This window comes from Anabrus simplex, chromosome 10, assembly GCF_040414725.1.
Source record: "Anabrus simplex isolate iqAnaSimp1 chromosome 10, ASM4041472v1, whole genome shotgun sequence".
Taxonomy (NCBI): Eukaryota; Metazoa; Arthropoda; class Insecta; order Orthoptera; family Tettigoniidae; genus Anabrus; species Anabrus simplex.
Window position 1 is genome coordinate 93,877,178 of NC_090274.1, and position 20,289 is coordinate 93,897,466.

The 20,289-nt window shown below is 38.5% G+C and overlaps 1 protein-coding gene across 1 annotated transcript in view; it reads left to right on the forward strand.

Annotated features, from left to right (window-relative positions):
- Nucleotides 1–1,766: 1,766 nt before the first annotated feature.
- LOC137502346 (uncharacterized) overlaps nt 1,767–20,289 on the forward strand; it is a 45,023-nt gene continuing 26,500 nt past the window's right edge. The window contains exons 1-2 of the mRNA XM_068229352.1: nt 1,767–1,836; nt 3,747–3,842. Coding sequence (XP_068085453.1) covers nt 1,771–1,836; nt 3,747–3,842 — 162 coding nt within the window. The 5' untranslated portion in view covers nt 1,767–1,770. The remainder of the gene's footprint in view (nt 1,837–3,746; nt 3,843–20,289) is intronic.

Here is a 20,289-nt window from a genome sequence, read left to right on the forward strand (position 1 = left end):
ATACCATTTCAGCTTACGGGTCTCTGTCTTGCCTTTCAGTTCAGGGAATCCAATTCACTCCCTCATTTCTATGTTTCTGACTTTATCCCTTTATGCCCTCCCTATTATTTTTCTAAGGAATTTCATCTTGGCCTCTTGCATTCTGCATTCATGTTTTGTTGTTGTCCATGTGCCTGATGCATATGTCAAAATTGGTGTGTAACACATTGGGTTGCAAAATTTTCTTGCATTCCGTTGGATGTCCTAGTTACAGACTATACAACTCACACATTGCTAAAACTCATTGGCTAGGTCAATTCTCTTTCCAATTTCTTAATTTATTTTCCCATCTTCTGCAATTATTCTGCCCGAATACTTGAAGCTTGCCACAACTTCTAATGGTCTTCCATTTACTTCAATATTCCCACTTCCTTCTCTATTACTTCTCATCACCACTACTATCATACTCTTTTCCACACTTATTTTCATTCCATATTCCTCCATCTCCTGATTCCATACAGTATCTTGTTCTTCTTCTATTTCATCTTCTCCACATATTACTGTCTCATCTGCAAAGAGTGAGGCCTTTGCCTCCTTGGTTCCCGTTTTGTGTTGTATAGTTTTGTGGATTTCATCCATGACTGTAATGAAGATTGGAGAGGATAAAACACATCCTTTCTGAAGTCCTGTTTCTACTTTGAACCAGTTTGTTTGTCCTATCGTAGTATTCATACTACGTACTCACTTTTCATTCATGGCTTTTATAATTGGTTCTTCACCTCTCCCTGCCTTCTTTTTTTATCAATTCATCCGAGACCTCTTGCCATTGTACACTGACGTATGTCTTCTCAATATCGATGAATATCATCACTGAATGCAGCCTAATTCCCGTCTGTTCTCCATCACGTTCTTTAGGTTCAACAGATTGAAAAATTTAAAAATTATGTTTGCACTGAGTAAGGAGTATGACACCGTATGGAAGTGAAACACAGATAATAACTGGTGCTGAGAAAAACCGTGTTATCAGCAGTTCTTGAAGATCAGATTGATAGAACATGTCTCAAATAAAGTGATGGTGAATCATCTTGATGAGAGGAGATAGGTTTGAGAGATTCTGGTCCTGGGAAGGAAAATTTTGATAGAACATATCTCAAAAAACTGTGAACTTGTTCAGTTAGTTTTGAAGCTGATTGCAAAGGATAAAAATGGTAGGAAGATTCCAATATATGGACCCGGGTGATCAGAGTGATACGCAAACCGTATAGTCACCGAATTTTCAAGAAGTTTTGTACATTTCGATCACAAGCAGTGTACATTGGATTTTTAACAAGAAAGGTCAACTTGTGTCGGTTTCAATTCCATATAAAACTGTATGTTATATAGCTATTAATACGATATAAGATGTCATGTAATACTAGGGGTCCTTTGACTATGATATTGATATCGACAGATATGTTAACTTATATTTCCCATGGAAGTGATCACTGTTTTAGAAGTCATGTTAGACTGGGGGTCCTTAGCTGTGATCAAAGTTATCTGTCATAGAAAACTTGAGGTCTATTGATATGAACACACTATCAACAGTCATGTAAAATTTCGAGTTTTTCGGTATGATCATAATATTGATGGTCATGTAAAATTACAAGGTGGTTGCTTAGTCTGTTGACAAACACCATAAGTATGAATGACATCAATAAGGTAATATATTTTTCTGGCTTATGTTTCAGTGTAAGGTCATTGGAAGTAATCAACAATCCCAGTACCTTCTAACTACTTCAGTTGCAGCACGAAATGGACCTGGAAGTAAAGATCAAAGAGGAACCAGCCTGGCTTGAAGGAACAACAACTGCATCACTTGTAAGTCTCATTCCAGATAACTTTATACAGATCAGAAATTAACCCTTAATAGCTGAATAAGTTTGGCAGGGGCATACTTTTCTGTGTGCTTCCTCAGTATTAACACCAGCAGTCACCAATCGCTGAATGAGCATCTATGCATAGTACGACTTTGTTTTGTTCATTTGTCTGGGAATACACCACAACGCGCTACACAAAGCTACTAACTCTTAGGAACTTTAGGTTGGGGTTGGATTAGTCTGTACTTTTGATTGTCAGTATCGAAATTACTTTGGTTTAGGGGTTGCACCTTTTCTATTTTTCCCCTCTGATTGTAATAGAGGATGGATGGCCCATCATACTTAAAAAAAAAACTAATATCCTCCAACAGTACTGCATCATCATTTGCACCACATGTTAAAAATTCTCACTCCTACCATAATTAGTGTTGAAGAAGTTAAATCACAAATCTTTCGTTAGTGTTTTTGAGCCTGGTTACACCAGTCTGCTAAACATAATGTCAATACAGGTGTGATTATCCGGGGTTACCCTGACATCCACAATGTGCTGGATTATATTATGTGTTTTTTAACAAAGAGCAGATTTGCCTATGAGATACGAGGGATAAAATAGCTCAAAATCTGAATGTACGTTCTCTCAAAATAAGTATTTTGCTCAGATGTTGAATTCTTTTAGACAGACAGAATAGTGATTAGCTCATTTTATTCCTCAAATACAGGTCACATTCTATGTTATATAGAGAACCAAGTCTAAGGGCTCTAGAATGCATGATTTCTGAGAATAATTTTTTTACATGCTCCTTCTTAGTGGGCTCTGACACTTTAGGGACGTAAGGCACATTAAACAGAATTTCTTCTTTCCTCTTTGTCAATATTTTACTGTCCTTTTTGTGCATCCTTTTCATCCATTCCTTAGTTCAGCTACTGTTCTCTTCTATATTGAATGTGTTAAGTAGGTATATTCTAGAATTTGTTAATTTAATTCACTTTTATTATTAAGTTATGTTAGAACATAGGCTTTTAATCACACTCCCTTCCCCCCTTTAATGCTGAAAAGGTTTAATGAATCCAAGTGTGAAATTTAAATGTCTCATAGTAGATCATAAAAGATCTTCTGAAACTGCAGATGTACACTCCAACACTGCTGATTCTCCACTGACAGTCTCCTCATCCCCACAGTTCCTCACGGAACAGTACATAGCATGCTTGTAGTAGTCAAATATTTCATTTTTAGTTGCTTTGCTACATCACATCTTTCACTGTTATATGACTGTGATAAGTCTGCTTCTCTGACGTTTAATTTTTTTATTTTACACTTGGAGTCATTGTAATATGCTATTTGAAACAGATCTGTCTTAATGTTTTATGTATCCCCTGTGATCTCAGCAAAACCATAGTAGAGTATGTGAATCTATTATTTCAAGTTATTTTAATCTGTCTATGAACAAACTCTGTGCTGAGAACAAATAATCATTTAGAAAAGTTTTAATGCTTCTAATTGGTTCAGACAACTTTTATGATTTGACTGATATGATTGTACATATGAAAACAGTTCATACAATTCAGTGTTTATGCCTATGGCTGCTTCCTTCCAAATTCTGTGTGAGATGGCCCCAATTCCATCCGTGGTATTATATCTTCTGATATGGCTAGAAAATGTTTCCCATTTTATATTTTGTTCTCAGTCTCATCCTTTCTCTGAGTTAAGTAGTGAGCAAGAATAGTAACACCATTCTCAGTACAGCCTTTGGTTGTAACAATCCTCTGCTGGTAGAAATCTTCCTTAAACATTAGTGAAATTCTGAAAGTAACTATAATACTGGAAATTAATGAATTAACATGCTTATTTGTTAGTGACTGTATTTGTAGATGTGTGTTATGAGCATACCTAATATATCTTATTTTCCACAGGAGAATTTTGAACATGTATCAGAAGTGATAGCTCTGAAAGAAGAAGTTAAATCAGAGTTAACAGAGCCAGAGTCATCGCAGGAAGACTCTCTTGAGGTAATGTACATAATTTGATAAGCCATCGTCAGGTAATGTAAATGGGTAGAAAATGGCTCAACAGATACCAGGGTTTGATCTGTCTTTGTAGTGGACATGATTGATAGTCCTACAGAAAATATACCTTTTTATGAGATTGTAGGTTGTGCCTAGAGGTGCCAGAAATTGTAAGGTTTTGTGTAATGTTTCCTTGAGTAGGCTATAAGAAATTGGGAGCACAGCCTCATTGGTTGAATTTAAAGAGCATGTAAACTCATTTTTGATATAGGTGTAATTTTGAGTGGGGCCTTTGGAATGCCGTATGTGTAACCTATGGAACAAAGTGCTGTTGAACTGTGTCTTGTGAGATACGTCTCGTTATCTAACCAAACACAACATTTGTGACATTGTAAACTTGTAAATTGGAGCTGGAAGCTCAAAACTTGTAATTTCCAACCCTTGGGTTTCTATTCTTGTTTGCTATTTTTTACTTGACATTTTGTTCCTTGACCTAGTGAAGATTTTTTTTAAGTTTGAGATCTGAAGAGAAATATAACATTTATGTAAAAGTTTAAATTAATCTTTCATATCGTAGATAGACCCATTCATGCTGACACCTTCTTTCACCTTTCTGCGTTCCACAGATAATCTCGGAACAATATTACTTAAACATGCAATGAATAAATAAGCCATTCAAGAGTTATCTTGCCTTTCTGTTTAATTCTTCGTATGGGATAGTGTTTGTGAATAGGCTTTGTAAGTTAACCGTTACTCACCTGAACATTCGTTACATGAATGAATTAATCATTACAAGGATGCACATTTGATCACTGTCATTGTCCACTTCATAGCATGCGTGTCATCTTCTTTTAGTATGACTATGTTGCTATGGGGTATTTCATTGCCCATTTATTGAGATATTCATTTCACCATCTCTTGCAGGAGTTCTGGGTTAGCTGCTGAAAATTTAGCCATGTGGGCAAGGTTCTGATGAGAGAGGAAGTATAATCATGATCAGAGAGTGTAGTAATTGGCTCTCCTATAAGGAAATGCTATGTAGTTAGGTAAGAAGTGTCAAAAGGGTCATTATTTAGCTTTGGTGAGAGGATGTGTTGTAATAATGGTCCATTCTTTCTTGGTGTAGCGATGAGTCCATCACTTGTCTGAGCTGATAAACTAGATTCTTGACAGCTGCTCCCCAGATTCCACCAAAGTATGGTGCTGCAGAAGGCATGAAATGCCACGTCAGTCCCATGCCTGCAGTTGTGTGAAAAATTGGTGTTCTGATGGTTGTGTTGCAGAAAGGCCTTGATTTCTGTAGCTGCTCCAAAGAAGTTTGTGCCATTATTGCTGTAAACGTTCAGGGATTGATCTCTATGAGAACTATGTCGATAATGTGTGGAGAGAAATGTTGTGGTGAGATCGGTTATCATGTTAATTTAGACAGCCTTGGCAGCTAGGCAGTCTGGTCTTGTTCGATTTCACATGATTTTTTACTAGAATTGGGCTAGCATAGTCTATGCTAGTTTTATGGAATGGGTATGTTGGTGTTATAGGCACCATTTGTGTATTTCGCATTCATTGCTCTGAGTTATCTGCATTCACTTGAGACGTGTATGAGTGTGGCTTCTTTCTGTCCCCCTTGCTGAGGAGATCCTAAACCTTTCTCTCAGAGTGTTGAGTGCCAGGATGAAGTAGTTGAAGGTGTTCTGCCATCAAAATTATATTTGTGACATGAAACAGAATTTCTGATGTTTCCACTCCACTAGTGTCGGAGTATTGTGCAGTCTTCCACCAACAAGAAGATGGCCTCCTTGATGTATGATTGGATTTATAGTCTTTATATGAGTTCATAGTTTCTTACACAACAATAATCTAACATTTGTATACAGGGTTCATCTCCAGTACAAACAGTGGACTTCAGTTTCACTACATGGTTTGTTTACAACAATCTCAGATAATTATATGTTACAAATCTCATGACTTGTCCGTATTGAAATATACATTATTTCAACAATGTTACAAAAGTTTATTGAAATCCACGTATTCAGTACACATTGGGTTCTTGAAATTAAGATTTATATTTTGTCATAATAATTTAAGGGGACATGTTTCACCCATTGCATGGGCATCATCAGCCGTGATCTCCTGCCTACGGGATAAAAATCGGGATTCTTCTTATTCTAGTCAAAGTGTTACATAGAGGAATATGTGTTATAAAAATGAGGAAACTTGTTGAAAGTTCACAAACGACAATTGACACAATTAATACACCTCTAAAACGTGTTTGGTGAAAGGATGTGAGTATGTGTTATAAGAGTGGTCCATTTTTTGTTAGTAAAGCGATAAGAATCCATCACTCTTCTGAGGTGATACATATGAGACTCTTGACAGCTGCTTCCCAGATTCCACCAAAGTGTGGTGCTGCAGGAGGGATGATATGCCATGTCAGTCTCATGCCTGCAGTTGGGTGAAGAGTTGGTTTTCTGTGGGTTGTTTTGCAGAAAGGCCTTGATTTCTTTAGCTGCTCCAAAGAAATTTGTGCCATTATTGGTGTAAATGTTCAGCCTACAGCCAACAGCGCATAAACTCAATGCTCCACCCATCTCCTCTCCTCCGCCACACCCCGTTCCCTAAATACCACACAGATAGAATACAAGAAGTGCAAGTGTCATTCGTTCTGATGCTGTAAAGCCAACTAGTTCACACCAGAAATGTCGAGGGGGTAAGTAAATGTATACACAGCGTTTTTCATGAAATTTAACCCTTTTTTCTAATCTTGAAAATCTTTCTACCCTCCTCTTGTTACAGGTTCTTCACCCAACATCCCTCAATAGTCAATTTCAACATTCAAGCTGTAGCAGACTTCAAGCTTGAGCGTCCCCATTTGACTAATAGTACAAGAGGAGGCTATCACATCAGCTAGTAAAGACATACACGGCAACACACAGTCATGAACCTTTTTACACTTCTTCAACAAAAATAAGAAGACTGTGGCCTCACCGTACAAATACGGGTTTAACAGGGTGTCCACCCATATGGAAAACCGGAAACCGAGGAATGTCAGTGAATTCGATAAATAGTGGGAAATCCAGGAAATGCAACGAATTCAGAAAAAAATTTGGAAATTTGTTCTGCCAGATGGACATACCGTATTTATCTGTTATTAGATGCACATTTTTCAATTTTTATAACATTAATCTTGGGCATGCCTTTTATGCCATGAATGAATTGTAAAGAAAACTGAATAAACATTAGAAGCCAAGTGTGATCTCAAATGTGAAGTAAACAATAGCTTCAATACCTATATGGATAGCCTTTAGCAAGCAGTAGCAACTATGATCGATCGATAATTTTCAATGTTTTGATCTGCTTACTATTGTATATTCTGTGTTGTTGGGGAATGGCAAGCCCTATATTGCGTTCTCAGTTTTCTAATCACAGCAAAATATGCAGGGATATATAGCGGTATGGAAGCGTCGAGATGAATAGAGAACTGAAAGCCAGCATGTTCCAGAAATAAGAACTTCATAATCGGGATAACACCAACACACACAGCAAGCGGAGAAGGCGATGTGTGGAGAAGAACGGGAGAGACACGGGTTGGGCGGAGTAGGCAGGCGGCAGGTGACCAGAGCAGTAAGGTGAGTGAAGCAGCGGCGGCGTGGTCGGAGAAAACAGCATGCGAAGGTAGAAAATATACGTGGCATGTAGCGGAGATCGTAACACTTCCCCCCGTGTACCATCCACAGTATACCCCTTGTTGGCCGGCACTTGCATATGTCTCTTCGACGTTCATCTTTTACCTTTCATATGTAATTTTACTAACCTATCCACAGATTCACCCCAACTTTTTGAAGAACTGGTTAGGTTTCAGGAGTTTTCTGATCCATTATTAAATGCTGCATGAAAACTTGTGTTTCTGTGAGCCTAGTTGTTAGAAACTACAGTATAGTAACCCCTTTGGTCTCTGACAACTAAATGTGGAACATGTCTGTGGTTCGGGATAAGCATTTTGCTTGGTAGTGACTGAATATTACAGGAATAATGTGCACGTAGGTGTAATCCAGGCTGAATTAAATATTCTAGATTTTGTAATTCCCAGTTAAGTTGGGGTTTTATTCTTGGTAGGGTAATTCTGACAAGATGCAAACTCCTGCAGGACTACAATCTGGCACTAGATTTCCTTTTCTTTTTATGTAGGCATGTAGAATATTCAGTACAAAGGTGGGTTGGATCCTCTAAATTCTTATTTGTGTGTGTGTGTAATGCAGGCTACTTTGAGTTTATAAAATTTGGTAATTCGCAGCTGGGTCAGGGATTTTATTATTTATTACCAGGTAGGTGATTCTGATAAGATGCAGACTCCTGCAGGACTAAATTCCATCACCAGCTTTTTTTCTTATTGGGTATGCATCTTAAGTGTTCAGTATGAAGGTGAGTTGGATCCCCTAATTTATTATTATTATTATTATTATTGTCGCCGAGTTTTCGTGGATCACAGAGAGGTGAAAGAAGGTGCTGGTTTGAATGCGTCTATCTACGATAGTCAAGGATTAATTTAAAGCTTTAAAATAAAGGTTATATTTCTTTTCAGATATTAAATTCTAACAAACAACAAATTTTCAGATACAGAGGTAGTTTGTACAAAATATAAAAACAGAAAAACCTAGAAAAGTTTAATTACAAAATTCGAGCTTCCAGCTCCCAATTTACAAGGTCCCTACATCACTACTGTAGCGTTTAGTTGGATAGGCAAGAGATGAATCTCCCAGTTTGTTTTACAGGAAATTTTAAATCACAATTTTCAAGAGCACTTTGCTCCAAAGGTCACCAGTCATCGCCTTCCAAAGGCACCATTCAATATCACATAAATATATTTTACATTTGAATAAAATAGCCTCAATGCTCTGCAGTTCTACTGAGGAGACTACGCTCCCAAAGCCTTACAGCCTTTAACTTTTACACTAGTGATTAGAGAGTCTTGCTCAATCATATTTACACTTTCTGGCCTCTCTAGGATCAACCTACAATTAACAAGACCATTTCAATTGATTTTACTGGCCCAACAATCAAATAGTATGGAGGCGGTATCTTTTGCTCCCTGAAATCAAAGATTAAACCTCTACTTGGGCTAGTGGCCCGACGATGCAGAGGCTAATCCCACACAGCTGAGGTGACTATATGGAGGAAATTTAAGTTAAAAGGCTACAGATAAAATATGGTTACAAAAACTTAGTCACCTCAAAAACAAGTTGATAGGGAACTCGAGAAGGTGTCACACTGTCTATTCCCGAATTTTAGTTAAGTACACTTGATTTACTCGAACTTTTAAGAAGAAAGAGTAGTATACATAACTACTGAAATGGAAAATGGTGGCCATTACCTTAGCTGATATTCTGCCTGCCGATGGATGAGACCCCTGCCTCCTCTCTTAGCACACACACTCAGTAGCACGATGATCAGTAATACAAGTTAACTCAAAAAAGCGTAAGCTTTTATACCCGAGAGGAAGGGTCTTGAAGGCTCTGGGCTAAGACTAGACACACACCATCATTTTTATTGGACAGTCGAAAAGTTACAAAAAGCAAATAAATACACAAAATTTTCGATTTGCCAGACTCCAAGCCTGGCGGGATGGGTAAGAAGTGTTGAAAACCTAGTAGTATCCAAAGCAAAGAAAGTCTGTTCAGTTCAGGAAACCTATAAACACAAAAGTTCTATAAATTTCTAATTGTTCCACTTTACACCAGAGTGCATGACATCAGTTGTTTAATAGAGACGTCTGTGGAGAAATATCCGAACTTCTTGAAATAGATGTTGCCAACTATGATACACCAAAAAAGGAACAAAAGAAATGCAGTCTGTTTAGAACACTTATATATAACGCATTACTCTATTACTTTAGTAGTGACATCTGTTGACTAACGTTCCAACTTCTTGCACTAGTTGTTTCTATTTTTATGTGATAGGTAGCGTTCTTCAATGCGCTTCATTTAAATGCACGGGGTTGAGGTGTACCTCCCGGTACAATTATCATGATTAGTGTGTGTGTGTTTTGGCACTTAATAGTTTAATTGCCTAGCTGAGTAGCTTAGGCGGGTAAAGTGCTGGCCTTATCTTTCTTATTGTGCATGAATGTTTTCAATTGGCGACAAGTCCAATGATCAGGTGGGCCAGGACAACAGTCTGACATTCTGTCACTACAAGAAAGCACGTGTTCGTGCAGTGATATGTGTCCTCCAGAAATAAGGTGTCTGGGATGTCGTGCAGAAAGGGTATGTCATTCACGTAGGTCAAACTGGTAACAGTGACCTGGACACGCACCAACTGTGATTTGTAGTTGTACCCAATAACACCCCATACCATAATGCTTTGAGTTGGCGCTGTATGTCTTGTGTGAATGCAGTCAGTGTGATGTCTCTCCCCCAGTCTGCGGCGAACGAAATTGCGGCCATCATTTTCAAACAGACATAACCTGGATTCGTCTGAAAACACTGTCTGCTGCCATTCCTGTCCTCAGAGATGTCGCTCCATACACCATTGCAGTCTAGCATGTTTATGCACATTAGTCAAAGGTAGGGGGAGGCGTGGACGATACGCCGGTAACCCAAATCGTAATAAACTGGGACGGACTGTCACTCCTGAAATTACGATATATTACACTGTTCCACTGTTGCGCCAGAGCCGAGGAGGGCGCGTATCTGTGCTGCAATGCCATTCGGATTATGTTTCGATCTTCTTGGGGTTGGGGGGTTATGGGCGGTGCGACCAGACCCATCTGTTCGTGTTCTACAGCCTTCTGTGAACGTTCTGTACACACTTGTTGCACTGCTGACACACTTCTTCGTATACGAGCTACAATTTCCCAGATAAATGTATCACGTTCTCTCGTACCTCTTTTAAAATCACTCATCTGACAGTACTTTTCTTGCATACGTCTGCGAGGCATCCTGCACATTTGCTCAAGTCACACTGATCCAGTACCTTCGGTTTACTGCGACAATGAGAGCCGCAGGCAAAATTTACCCGTCAATGGTGGTGCACAGATATATCGATGTGGACCTTGTACCTGAGGTTCAACGTGGTTCAAATGCTGATCATTTCTTCAGAACATACTAGTCCACATGTCTTGTGAATATGAACTTCCTATCTCTAGTCTTTCAAGCTGTTCTGGATTTTAAGGACATGAGTGTATTTCAGTCACTCACAAAATTTACCAACACCAATAAGTAGATGAGAAGCGATAAGAATCTGTAACAACACAAAATAATAGAAAACATTATTTCAAGAATGAAGTCCTTCTGAAAAGGAAATCAATATTTAAAAATATTTACATTTTTATGATGGAAGTTGATTCAGTTCTGGCTGGTGACGTCTCATGATTGGTCCCTTTACCACCCTTCAGGTTGTGGTGGGATCACCCCTTTCGGTAGCACATTCCAGAAGGAATATCCCTTGCATGGTGCACCGTGATGAATGTAGAGATTTCTATTGCAAACAGCATCATGATTCTCCTTGTTCCTTTCCTTGCAGGCTTCCTTTAACAGTAGGCTTCCTCACCCACATGCACCCTCACACACACTGAAACTAAAACAGCACATTAATAGGTGCTCCAACCACGCCTATTTAAATGTCAGTCGACACTTAACTTGCGGGTTCAGATGATTTAAGCGTACCACACGTGTTCTGGAATTAATATTGTAGTGGTCATGTCTTGCAGAAGACGAAATAAAGTGTTCCCTTTTTAAGACATAACGGCTAATTAACGTCTCTTGGCGTAGAATAACTTGTAGGATTGTAGTGGGAAAGCGAAGCGAAATTGTTGTCTAAAGTAGAGCAGTATGAAAGCAGTACAGTAAGAGCTGAGTAAGTTGATCATCGATTACACACTGCCGTTAGCAGAACGTGTGATTAGTTGGAAACCAACCATTAAATTTATTCACGTCTTCTTGAAAAATCATGGTTCGAAACTGGTTTTGTGAAGAGTTTAGAAAACTTGCTGGCCAGTGCTAGCCTTGAAAATGTTAGCTATTCACATCTGTCGCATGGTAAGCTCCAGACCAATACGAGAAAAGTAACGGGTCGCCACGCGGTCATGCAGCTAATGAGCTTAAAGGAGACTTGCTCTAAGGTTATCAGATCCTGGTCTTCACCACAGATGTTGTAAATGGCCCACTGGCCGAATTAAATTTGGCTTTTGCGGCAGTCTAAGTGTTAACTGTAATTATGCCATATTCGGATACAATATGTTGTAGATGAAGGATTTCTTTCCACAGTATATACTACTGTTTAAATGATACAGGAGTATTAAAATTGTACTATTTTGATATTTTGATGCGTTGTTATTTTGTGTAAATCCTATGTGTGATGTGATAATTGCATTTTTGGATTAAATTGTTGTGTAGAACTTTAAAGTGAAACTATCTGTAGATTTGTACAGTGCTTACGCAGTGTCATTCTACATTATTAACAGTTTTCTGAGATGCCCAGCTATACATAAGCTGTTAATTTTAATACTGTAACTGGTTTTACAGTAAAATAGTGATAATCATTTCATTTACTATTTGTTAATTGATAATTCACCCAAGTGTCATTGAAATGTATTTAATCCGACCCAATCTCTTCCCTTTGGAGATAAACTGACCCATGAGCGTTTCTCTGTGCCTAGATACCTTTGAACCATGATTCCCATTTACAGCATATACCGTGCAGTTTACTAGTGTTTTCTTACACTTCGCTGAGTGTTAGCTTCCAAATATTCCATGGAATAATTCTGGACGTCGGTTTATCTTCAAACAAGTGTATACATTATCAAAAAAGGCTTCCACGGCCGCAGATCTTATAATCACAGCAATAGAACCAGCTTTTGGGTGGTTAGGCCGTGTGCATTATGCAGAGTTTCGTCCAGACGTGCCATTTGGACTCATCAGCTGGAATGGCACGCCCCTCCAGGACTCTGCTAAGCAGTGGCAGACCAAACTGTGTGGCCCCGCCGTGTTAGCAAATCAAGTTTGCTAACCTGCTAAAGGAGAAATCATTTCTCCGTTTCAAAAATGCTCCCCCATTGGAGATACAATATCAAAAAAGGCTTCCACGGCCGCAGATCTTATAATCACAGCAATAGAACCAGTTTTAGGGTGGTTAGGCCGTGTGCATTATGCAGAGTTTCGTCCAGACGTGCCATTTGGACTCATCAGCTGGAATGGCACGCCCCTCCAGGACTCTGCTTAGCAGTGGCAGACCAAACTGTGTGGCCCCGCCGTGTTAGCAAATCAAGTTTGCTAACCTGCTAAAGGAGAAATCATTTCTCCGTTTCAAAAATGCTCCCCCATTGGAGATACAATATCAAAAAAGGCTTCCACGGCCGCAGATCTTATAATCACAGCAATAGAACCAGCTTAATATGGATAGGTCTGTGGTGATATAGGACAAAGTTCATAGAACTATTGTGATAAACCTATATCTTGATTGTTGTCTCTTTTTCTCTGTACCTCAGAGGGAGAATTTGTTTGTTGTATCGTGTGGTACTGAATGTTCACATTGTCAACCAATGTTAGTTGAAGTGAATTGTTTTTGAGTGTTTCACTCTAACTGAAGTTCAACTTGCGTTAGTTTGATCACCTCAACAACAATGTATATGGCAGTTTTTCTGAGTAGAGTTCTTTTGTGCGGTTTTCTTCGGACTGTCCTACAAGAATATAAGCATAAACTTGGAAGCATGGTCTATCGTAATTACGATGCCGATATGCTTGACAAGTCTCGTAACGGGATTCTTGGTGAATGTCATGCAGAGAAACTGCGAAGAAGTAAGGGCTACCTCGATCCTAGAAACGAAGAGCATAGGTAGCCAGCCCATCTTGACTTCAATGGAGGAAAGCATGCTCTGTATAGAATTTTGAAAGATGTGCATTTGGGGTTCTACTTTACTCTTTAGTTTTCCAACGTAACCCCATGTATCGTAAAATTTTGACATGTATATGAAAACTTATGTCCAAATGTGCATGTAAATATGGGGAACTGTGAACACTGCTTTTTAAAAATAGAAACTTACTTTTAACATTTTGTTTTAAATTACATATTAAGATACTCTCACAATAAGTATTGGAAGAGAAGGAATTCAAGCAATTGCTTCTTTCTGGTACTGAACAACTGGCCGTTTAGCTATCGGCCTGCATTTCGAACCCACTGTCGACAGCCCTGAAGTGCATATTTTCCATGGTTTCACATTTTACAGCAATGAAGTAGTGCGACTGTCCTTTAATTAATGCCACAGTTGCTTCCTTCCCACTCCTAGCCATTTTTAGCCCATCATCACCATACGACCTATCTGTGTCGGTGTGAAAGGGAAATGCTAGAAACCATCAAGTAAGCAAAATGCCGTAGGTGATGTTCAATTAACTTTCGTTAGTAAGACTTAAATTTATGATAATAACTGGCCACTGTTCTTTGACTGATAATTACATTCAGACTTTTCACCTTTTGTCTCTTTCATAAACCAAGGAAACTAAATGTTATGTTCATAGTCAATGAAAAGTCACATTCTCATAAGTTCCAGAGATGCATAGTTTAGGAATATTTGTTGCTTCATATAAACTATTGTAATTAGGATACATCTAAATGTGGCTTAGAATTATTGTACAATATTTATTTTATTGTTAAATATCATTCTTGCTTTATTATTACTAAATTTTTCATTGTAGGGGAGATTTCTCCTTAGAAATTTAGTTCTCACTAAAATTCTATATTCCTCTTAACCTGTTGTAGTTAGGATATGTCCGGTTTAGAATTGAATAGTAGCTATGTTAATTAGATAGTAAGTTGCTTGCTTTGGAAAGGCCAGAAATCTCATGACATCAGAGATGATTATGAACTTATCTACCAGGTTACATGCGGCAAAAATGGTATTGACTTCATTGTGTGCGCAAGCCTACAAGATCGAGTTGCTGAGGTTCAGCGCTATTCAGACAGTCTTATGTCAATTACACTTGACAGTGCATCCTCTCGAACTTGTGTTCTCTCTCTCACAATCTGGCTGTGATGACCTGGATAAGGAAGAAGATGAGTTTCCACTTCTCTTTGGTGATCTGAATGCGCATCTTGGTACCTTATATGATGATGGAAATCATATTTTAGGTTTCACTTGTGGTGACTGCAGCAACCAAATTGACGTTATCGTTATTTAGCACCGTGATCTCGGACTAACAAAGGGTGTGAATGACATATCATCTGTGTGCCACCTCTGCATAAGGTAGGCATAGCGGATTTAAGGACCTCTATGCATCGTGCAGGTGGAGGGATAAATGCCCCCGAGAAGATCAAGTGGTGGAAGCTTAAAGACTAGAAGGAGACCCTAGCAGACAGCATAAATTTTCCTCTTGTTGTCCTGCATGCAATTGACAACATGTGGACACATTCTACAGATCCTTCACTGCAACCATCACAGTAAACTTGGGTACGACATAACCTGGTTCCTACTGTATTGAAAATCAAATGTTCTTATGAATGATTCCAATCCAAGGAGAGGTGTCGAAAAAGACAAGGACATACTCTATATAAATTTGTTTTCACAAAGGACTTCAGAACACAGGGAAAGAATTGTCTTCGCCGAACTTTTGGCTAAGAAATCTGTTGCTGTATCGAGGCGCACTCACTGTAATGACCTGTGTACAAGGTGTATCAAAACTTTACTGACAAAGAAATCAGGGATGCTCTTCGTGTGATGTTGAGGATGATGGTGCAGTTGGATTGTCGGGGGAAATGTTTCTTTTTGAGGAATTTAAGTATTTGCTGTAGTTGCTATACCAGAGAGTCAGCCGCTGCCCGTTGCTGTGCGTCAGAATAGTGGAGGGATGGGAAGTGAAAAGTGGGAGACAGAGGTAATGCTCGATGCGAATGCACAAGTTTCTCGTTCAGTTCGCATAGTCGGTTCCGAGCTCCGGTAGGCAGTGTACAGTTTGTTCTACGCAAATTGACTACTATGTGATCCCCCCAGAAAGAGAAGACATACTTGTACCAAGAATACAGGCAGCTTTCCAAGTCGTTCGCCACACACTACACATCCTGGACAGAGTCACTACTACACCATTGTGAACTATGCACCAAAATAGGAGGGAGCTATATAGAACATATACTGTAATAAAATCGTTGGTCGTATTGATTCCTTCGTTTAGTATTTCATTGAATTTACAGTGTTGTGAGTGAAGGAATACACAATCGCGACGCATCTTCGAGCATGTTAATTGCTATAGAATTTTACTGCGACAAACAGATGAGAAGAGAAACAATCTGGTGCTTTCCTCGACTGACAAGTGTGTCTTAAATAAAGTGTGTTCTTTAACTGTGTGTGCAGTTACGGCTATTTAATAAATGGGCTGTGGATATATCCTCTTACAGACAATCCTATTGAAGTCGTATGAGGAAGCATTATCTCTGGCTGCACCATACACTCTACAACCCCTCCCTGCCCTTGTCTTCCCTGAAACACGGCAGCAGCTCGTCAGTTTGAATCGCGCACCAGGAGGTAACAATTTAACCTCATTTTCTCAAAAAGAATAATTTTCTCCTCCAGTCTGATTGAACCATTGTTATTAACATAACACAAGGAGCATCCTTGTTTTTTGTCGGTATAGTTCTGATAAACACTGCACACCACTGAACTCAAAGGAAGGAGAAAGTAACTATTTTGCGGCTGACCAAAATTGACAGCCGTACCAAGAAAACACACTCCAGTCCATCACTGAAGTTGGATGCTTCACTCTCTGCTTCACTCAATCTGGATGGAATGCTTGTCCTTTCCTTCTGACACATTGACTTGTCTCTTCTTCGACAGGAAATACCGATTCGTCACTAAAACAAACCTGAAATAAGTAAAACAAATAAGCCTAGCATTAAATGCAATAAGCTGTACTGTTTGAAAGAAAAAATTCATACATTTACTCTACTGTACGGTTACACCACTTAGGTTGGGTTAAAATGGAATAATGAATGATAATTTAGGAATTACAGAAATTGTCATGGAATTGCCTGTTTCCATTCATCAGATGACCAATTCTGGAGAGTCTTGGCCCACTGGAACCTCTTTGCAGCCATAGCAGGAATAATCTTCGCTTTTCTTTGAGGTCGTCTTGCTCTCATTGTAGCGTTAATCAGCTCTCGTCTCACAGTCCTGGCTGGTACCAATGACCCATTCTCTTCTAATTTCCTACGTAAATCCAAACTAGTAACCTTGCGGTTGTTTACTTACAAATTAATCAGTTTTGCTTCCTCCTTGGGGTTAGTTTCTTCTTTCGCCCATAGTTTCCAACACGTTGTTCACATCTTGTCTTCCCCTTATTTTAAAATTCTACTTACAGATTTCTGTGATATTTGCAATCTAGAATATATCTCTTGCTGTGAATAACGTTTCTCAAAAGTAGGTCTCTGACAATGCGTTTCTTGGCGAAAGGTCCTTTCGTCTCCCCATAACCTCAAAATTTTACAATTCTCTAGAACCACTCTGAAGAAATGTCAACTAAACTCGTGAATAGTATCAATAATGTGTGTAACTTACATAATGCACAGTTGTAACAATAGGTCACATTATTTACTTCCATACAGCAACAATATGCAGATATACACAATAAACAACAGAACATGTTCACTAACAAAAATGACACAAAACCATAGGAATAATGAAATTACATTGCGGTTCTCACTGTAGTCATTGTATCAAAAAATACAGTAGTGTAGACAGGGATATTCCAAGTGGCAACCATCAAACACGTTCAAGGATTTGGCTATAAAGGTTGATAATTTACATGAAGATAAAAATATACGTTTTACCATAAGAATTTGGCCACGTCTGGTGTTTTTCTAGAAAATAGAACTCAGAACATTGGGGTAGGTGAAGCTTTATTTGATCCTGTAACAATTATTGGATTGGCTCCAACAGGGCAGTATTATGAGATCTTTATTTTTTGATATATATAAACAACTAGCAAATGTACCCGTGCTTCGCTACGGTACTCTACATTATATACGGATATCGAAGTAGATTACAGCATTGTGAAATCCACAGACGTTGTTTCCAATGTAAGTGCGATTTGCGTAATTGCGATGATAACGGAGAGCCCATTTGTCTACTGCAATTCACAAAGAAGTTGGTAATTTTCATTTAACGGAAGGCCCCATTGCCCAGTGCGCGGCCAAATTCGATTTAGGGAGGTTTCATTACAATGGCAGACCCCATTTCCTACTTTCAGATAGATCACAGTTAAGGAACTTACGTTATATTTCCAAGGACCTTCCCTACTGCCAGCCAAAATTGAGTTGTGTTCTTATCATTATAATGGCAGACGCATTTTCTAATGTCAGTCAGCTTACTGCCAGTCACACCGAGTTGGTGAGTTTCCATTATAATAGCAGGCCACTATGCCTAAAGTCAGTCACATTTTAGATGGGTAAATTTGATTATAATGGGAGACACCCTTGCCTACTGACAAACAGAATCGGGTAAAAGAGTTTTGAAAAAAATTCACGCTCCTTGTCTTCAGTTAGTCGAATCGAGAAGAGAACTATTCATTACAGTGGTGCACAGGTGTTGGATGACGACCCCATTCTTACTGCCTGTCAATGTCGATATGGGGAGGACTGATTACAATAGCAGACGCCCTCCTGCTGACAGTCACTATCGATTTGCAATGGCAGACAAACCCTATCTAGATCGCTACAAATCGACATCAATGAATGACTATAGATCGCCATACGGAAGTATATGGATGTCTACCTTCATTTACAGGATAACTTGTGCTAAACGGTACGTCATATCGAAAAACGGATAGTACGATAAGACGCCTCTGGCGACATTTAGCGATCTAAATAGCTGGTCTTATGATATGTTCAAGTATCTCCTCTATTTAAGGTTAAGATTGTTTTAGAAAAGTTGAATAGGGTGAAATTGGTGTAAGCTTTTCACATATTGAATTACTTTTCAGATACTAATGTGACAGCTTAAAACATAGAATTTAGCACACATATAGTTACTCGGTGGGCTAATATTCGTGTAGAATTTGATGATCCTATCTTTCCCATAAGTGATTCAAACCATCAATTGCAAGGTGCAGAATTCAGGTACAATCAAGAAACAGACCCCAATATAACGTATAAGGGAGAGAGATACGACAAAAAGTCATAGGAGCAAAGTTGTAGAACACTTCAAGTCGAACGGATATTGTGCCATCCGTTTCGTGATACGACTTAACGTTCAGCCATCAAATACCTCAAAAAGAATGTCTGCACAGTCATTAAATTTGCCTCCATATTTCGATATCTTTGGAGGTAAAAAGTGAAAAATTTGAACATCTTGGAATTTTTCCGTCGGTTAGGGACTAAAAGCTATAATGTATCCAATTTTCAATTTTCTACCTCTTCTGCCAGGTTGTGCCGCCATCTTGATTTGGATAAAATTAGGAATTACTGAAAATGTTAAGCCCTCAAAACCTATAGGTTGTCGCTTTGGATAAATTATCGGACTGTGTTCTTATGCTAAGCCCAGAATTTGAGGGCCCCAGTGTGCCCCTTCAGGGAATTTTTAGAATTTTCGATTTTTCTAGGGATCCTGGGGTCATCAGTTTCTCCCGTACCAAGCTTCAAATTTCTGATATTTCTGGAAGTGCCTCATTAATTCACACATATTTTCATTTTTAAATATTTACATATACATCGCTTCAGACCGACTTGCATTTATATATGTAATAAATAATTTTCACGGTTGTGAGTAACTGCAGAAAGACCTTGAAAATATTGTTAGATGGACATTTGGCAATGCTATATTGGTGAACGTTATGGAAAGTCAGGTTCTCTGTTTCACAAATAGAAATAGTCCTCTCTGATTTAATTATTGTGTTGATGGGAAGACTTGGAGAAAGGAGACAAGCTGTTCGATTAAGCAGTATATTCTGAGATGTCATTGGAGAGATGGCTTGGAATGACATTAGTTGATGAATACATTTAAGTCATGTTCTTTAAGAGTAGGAAAGGTCACAACATGAAGATAAGTTGGAATTCATGGGGACAAATTTTGACAAATGTTCACTTATAGGAAGATGATTTAGTGATTGAAATAATTATTTACGAAGGGAGTTGTTTCATATATTTCCACACTTTTTTCATCTTTTCTACATAAACAACCAACAGTCCTAAATGCCGTTGTTTGATTGATTCATTGATTCACATATAGAAAGATGGGAATAGTGGAATGTGAATATAAGAGGATGAATAAAATAGCAAGTCTTTGTGGAAATAGGGACCAATAGAAAGAGAAAAAGAAGCAAGGTATGGTATAGGGTAAGGATTTGGAAAATAGTGTTTATTATTATTATTATTTATTTTCCTTAAATTGTTCACATACTCGGTAGTGCGTCCACCTACACATGTATGTGTACATATACTCGGCTGAATATTCACAAATATGTAGGTAATTTTAAAT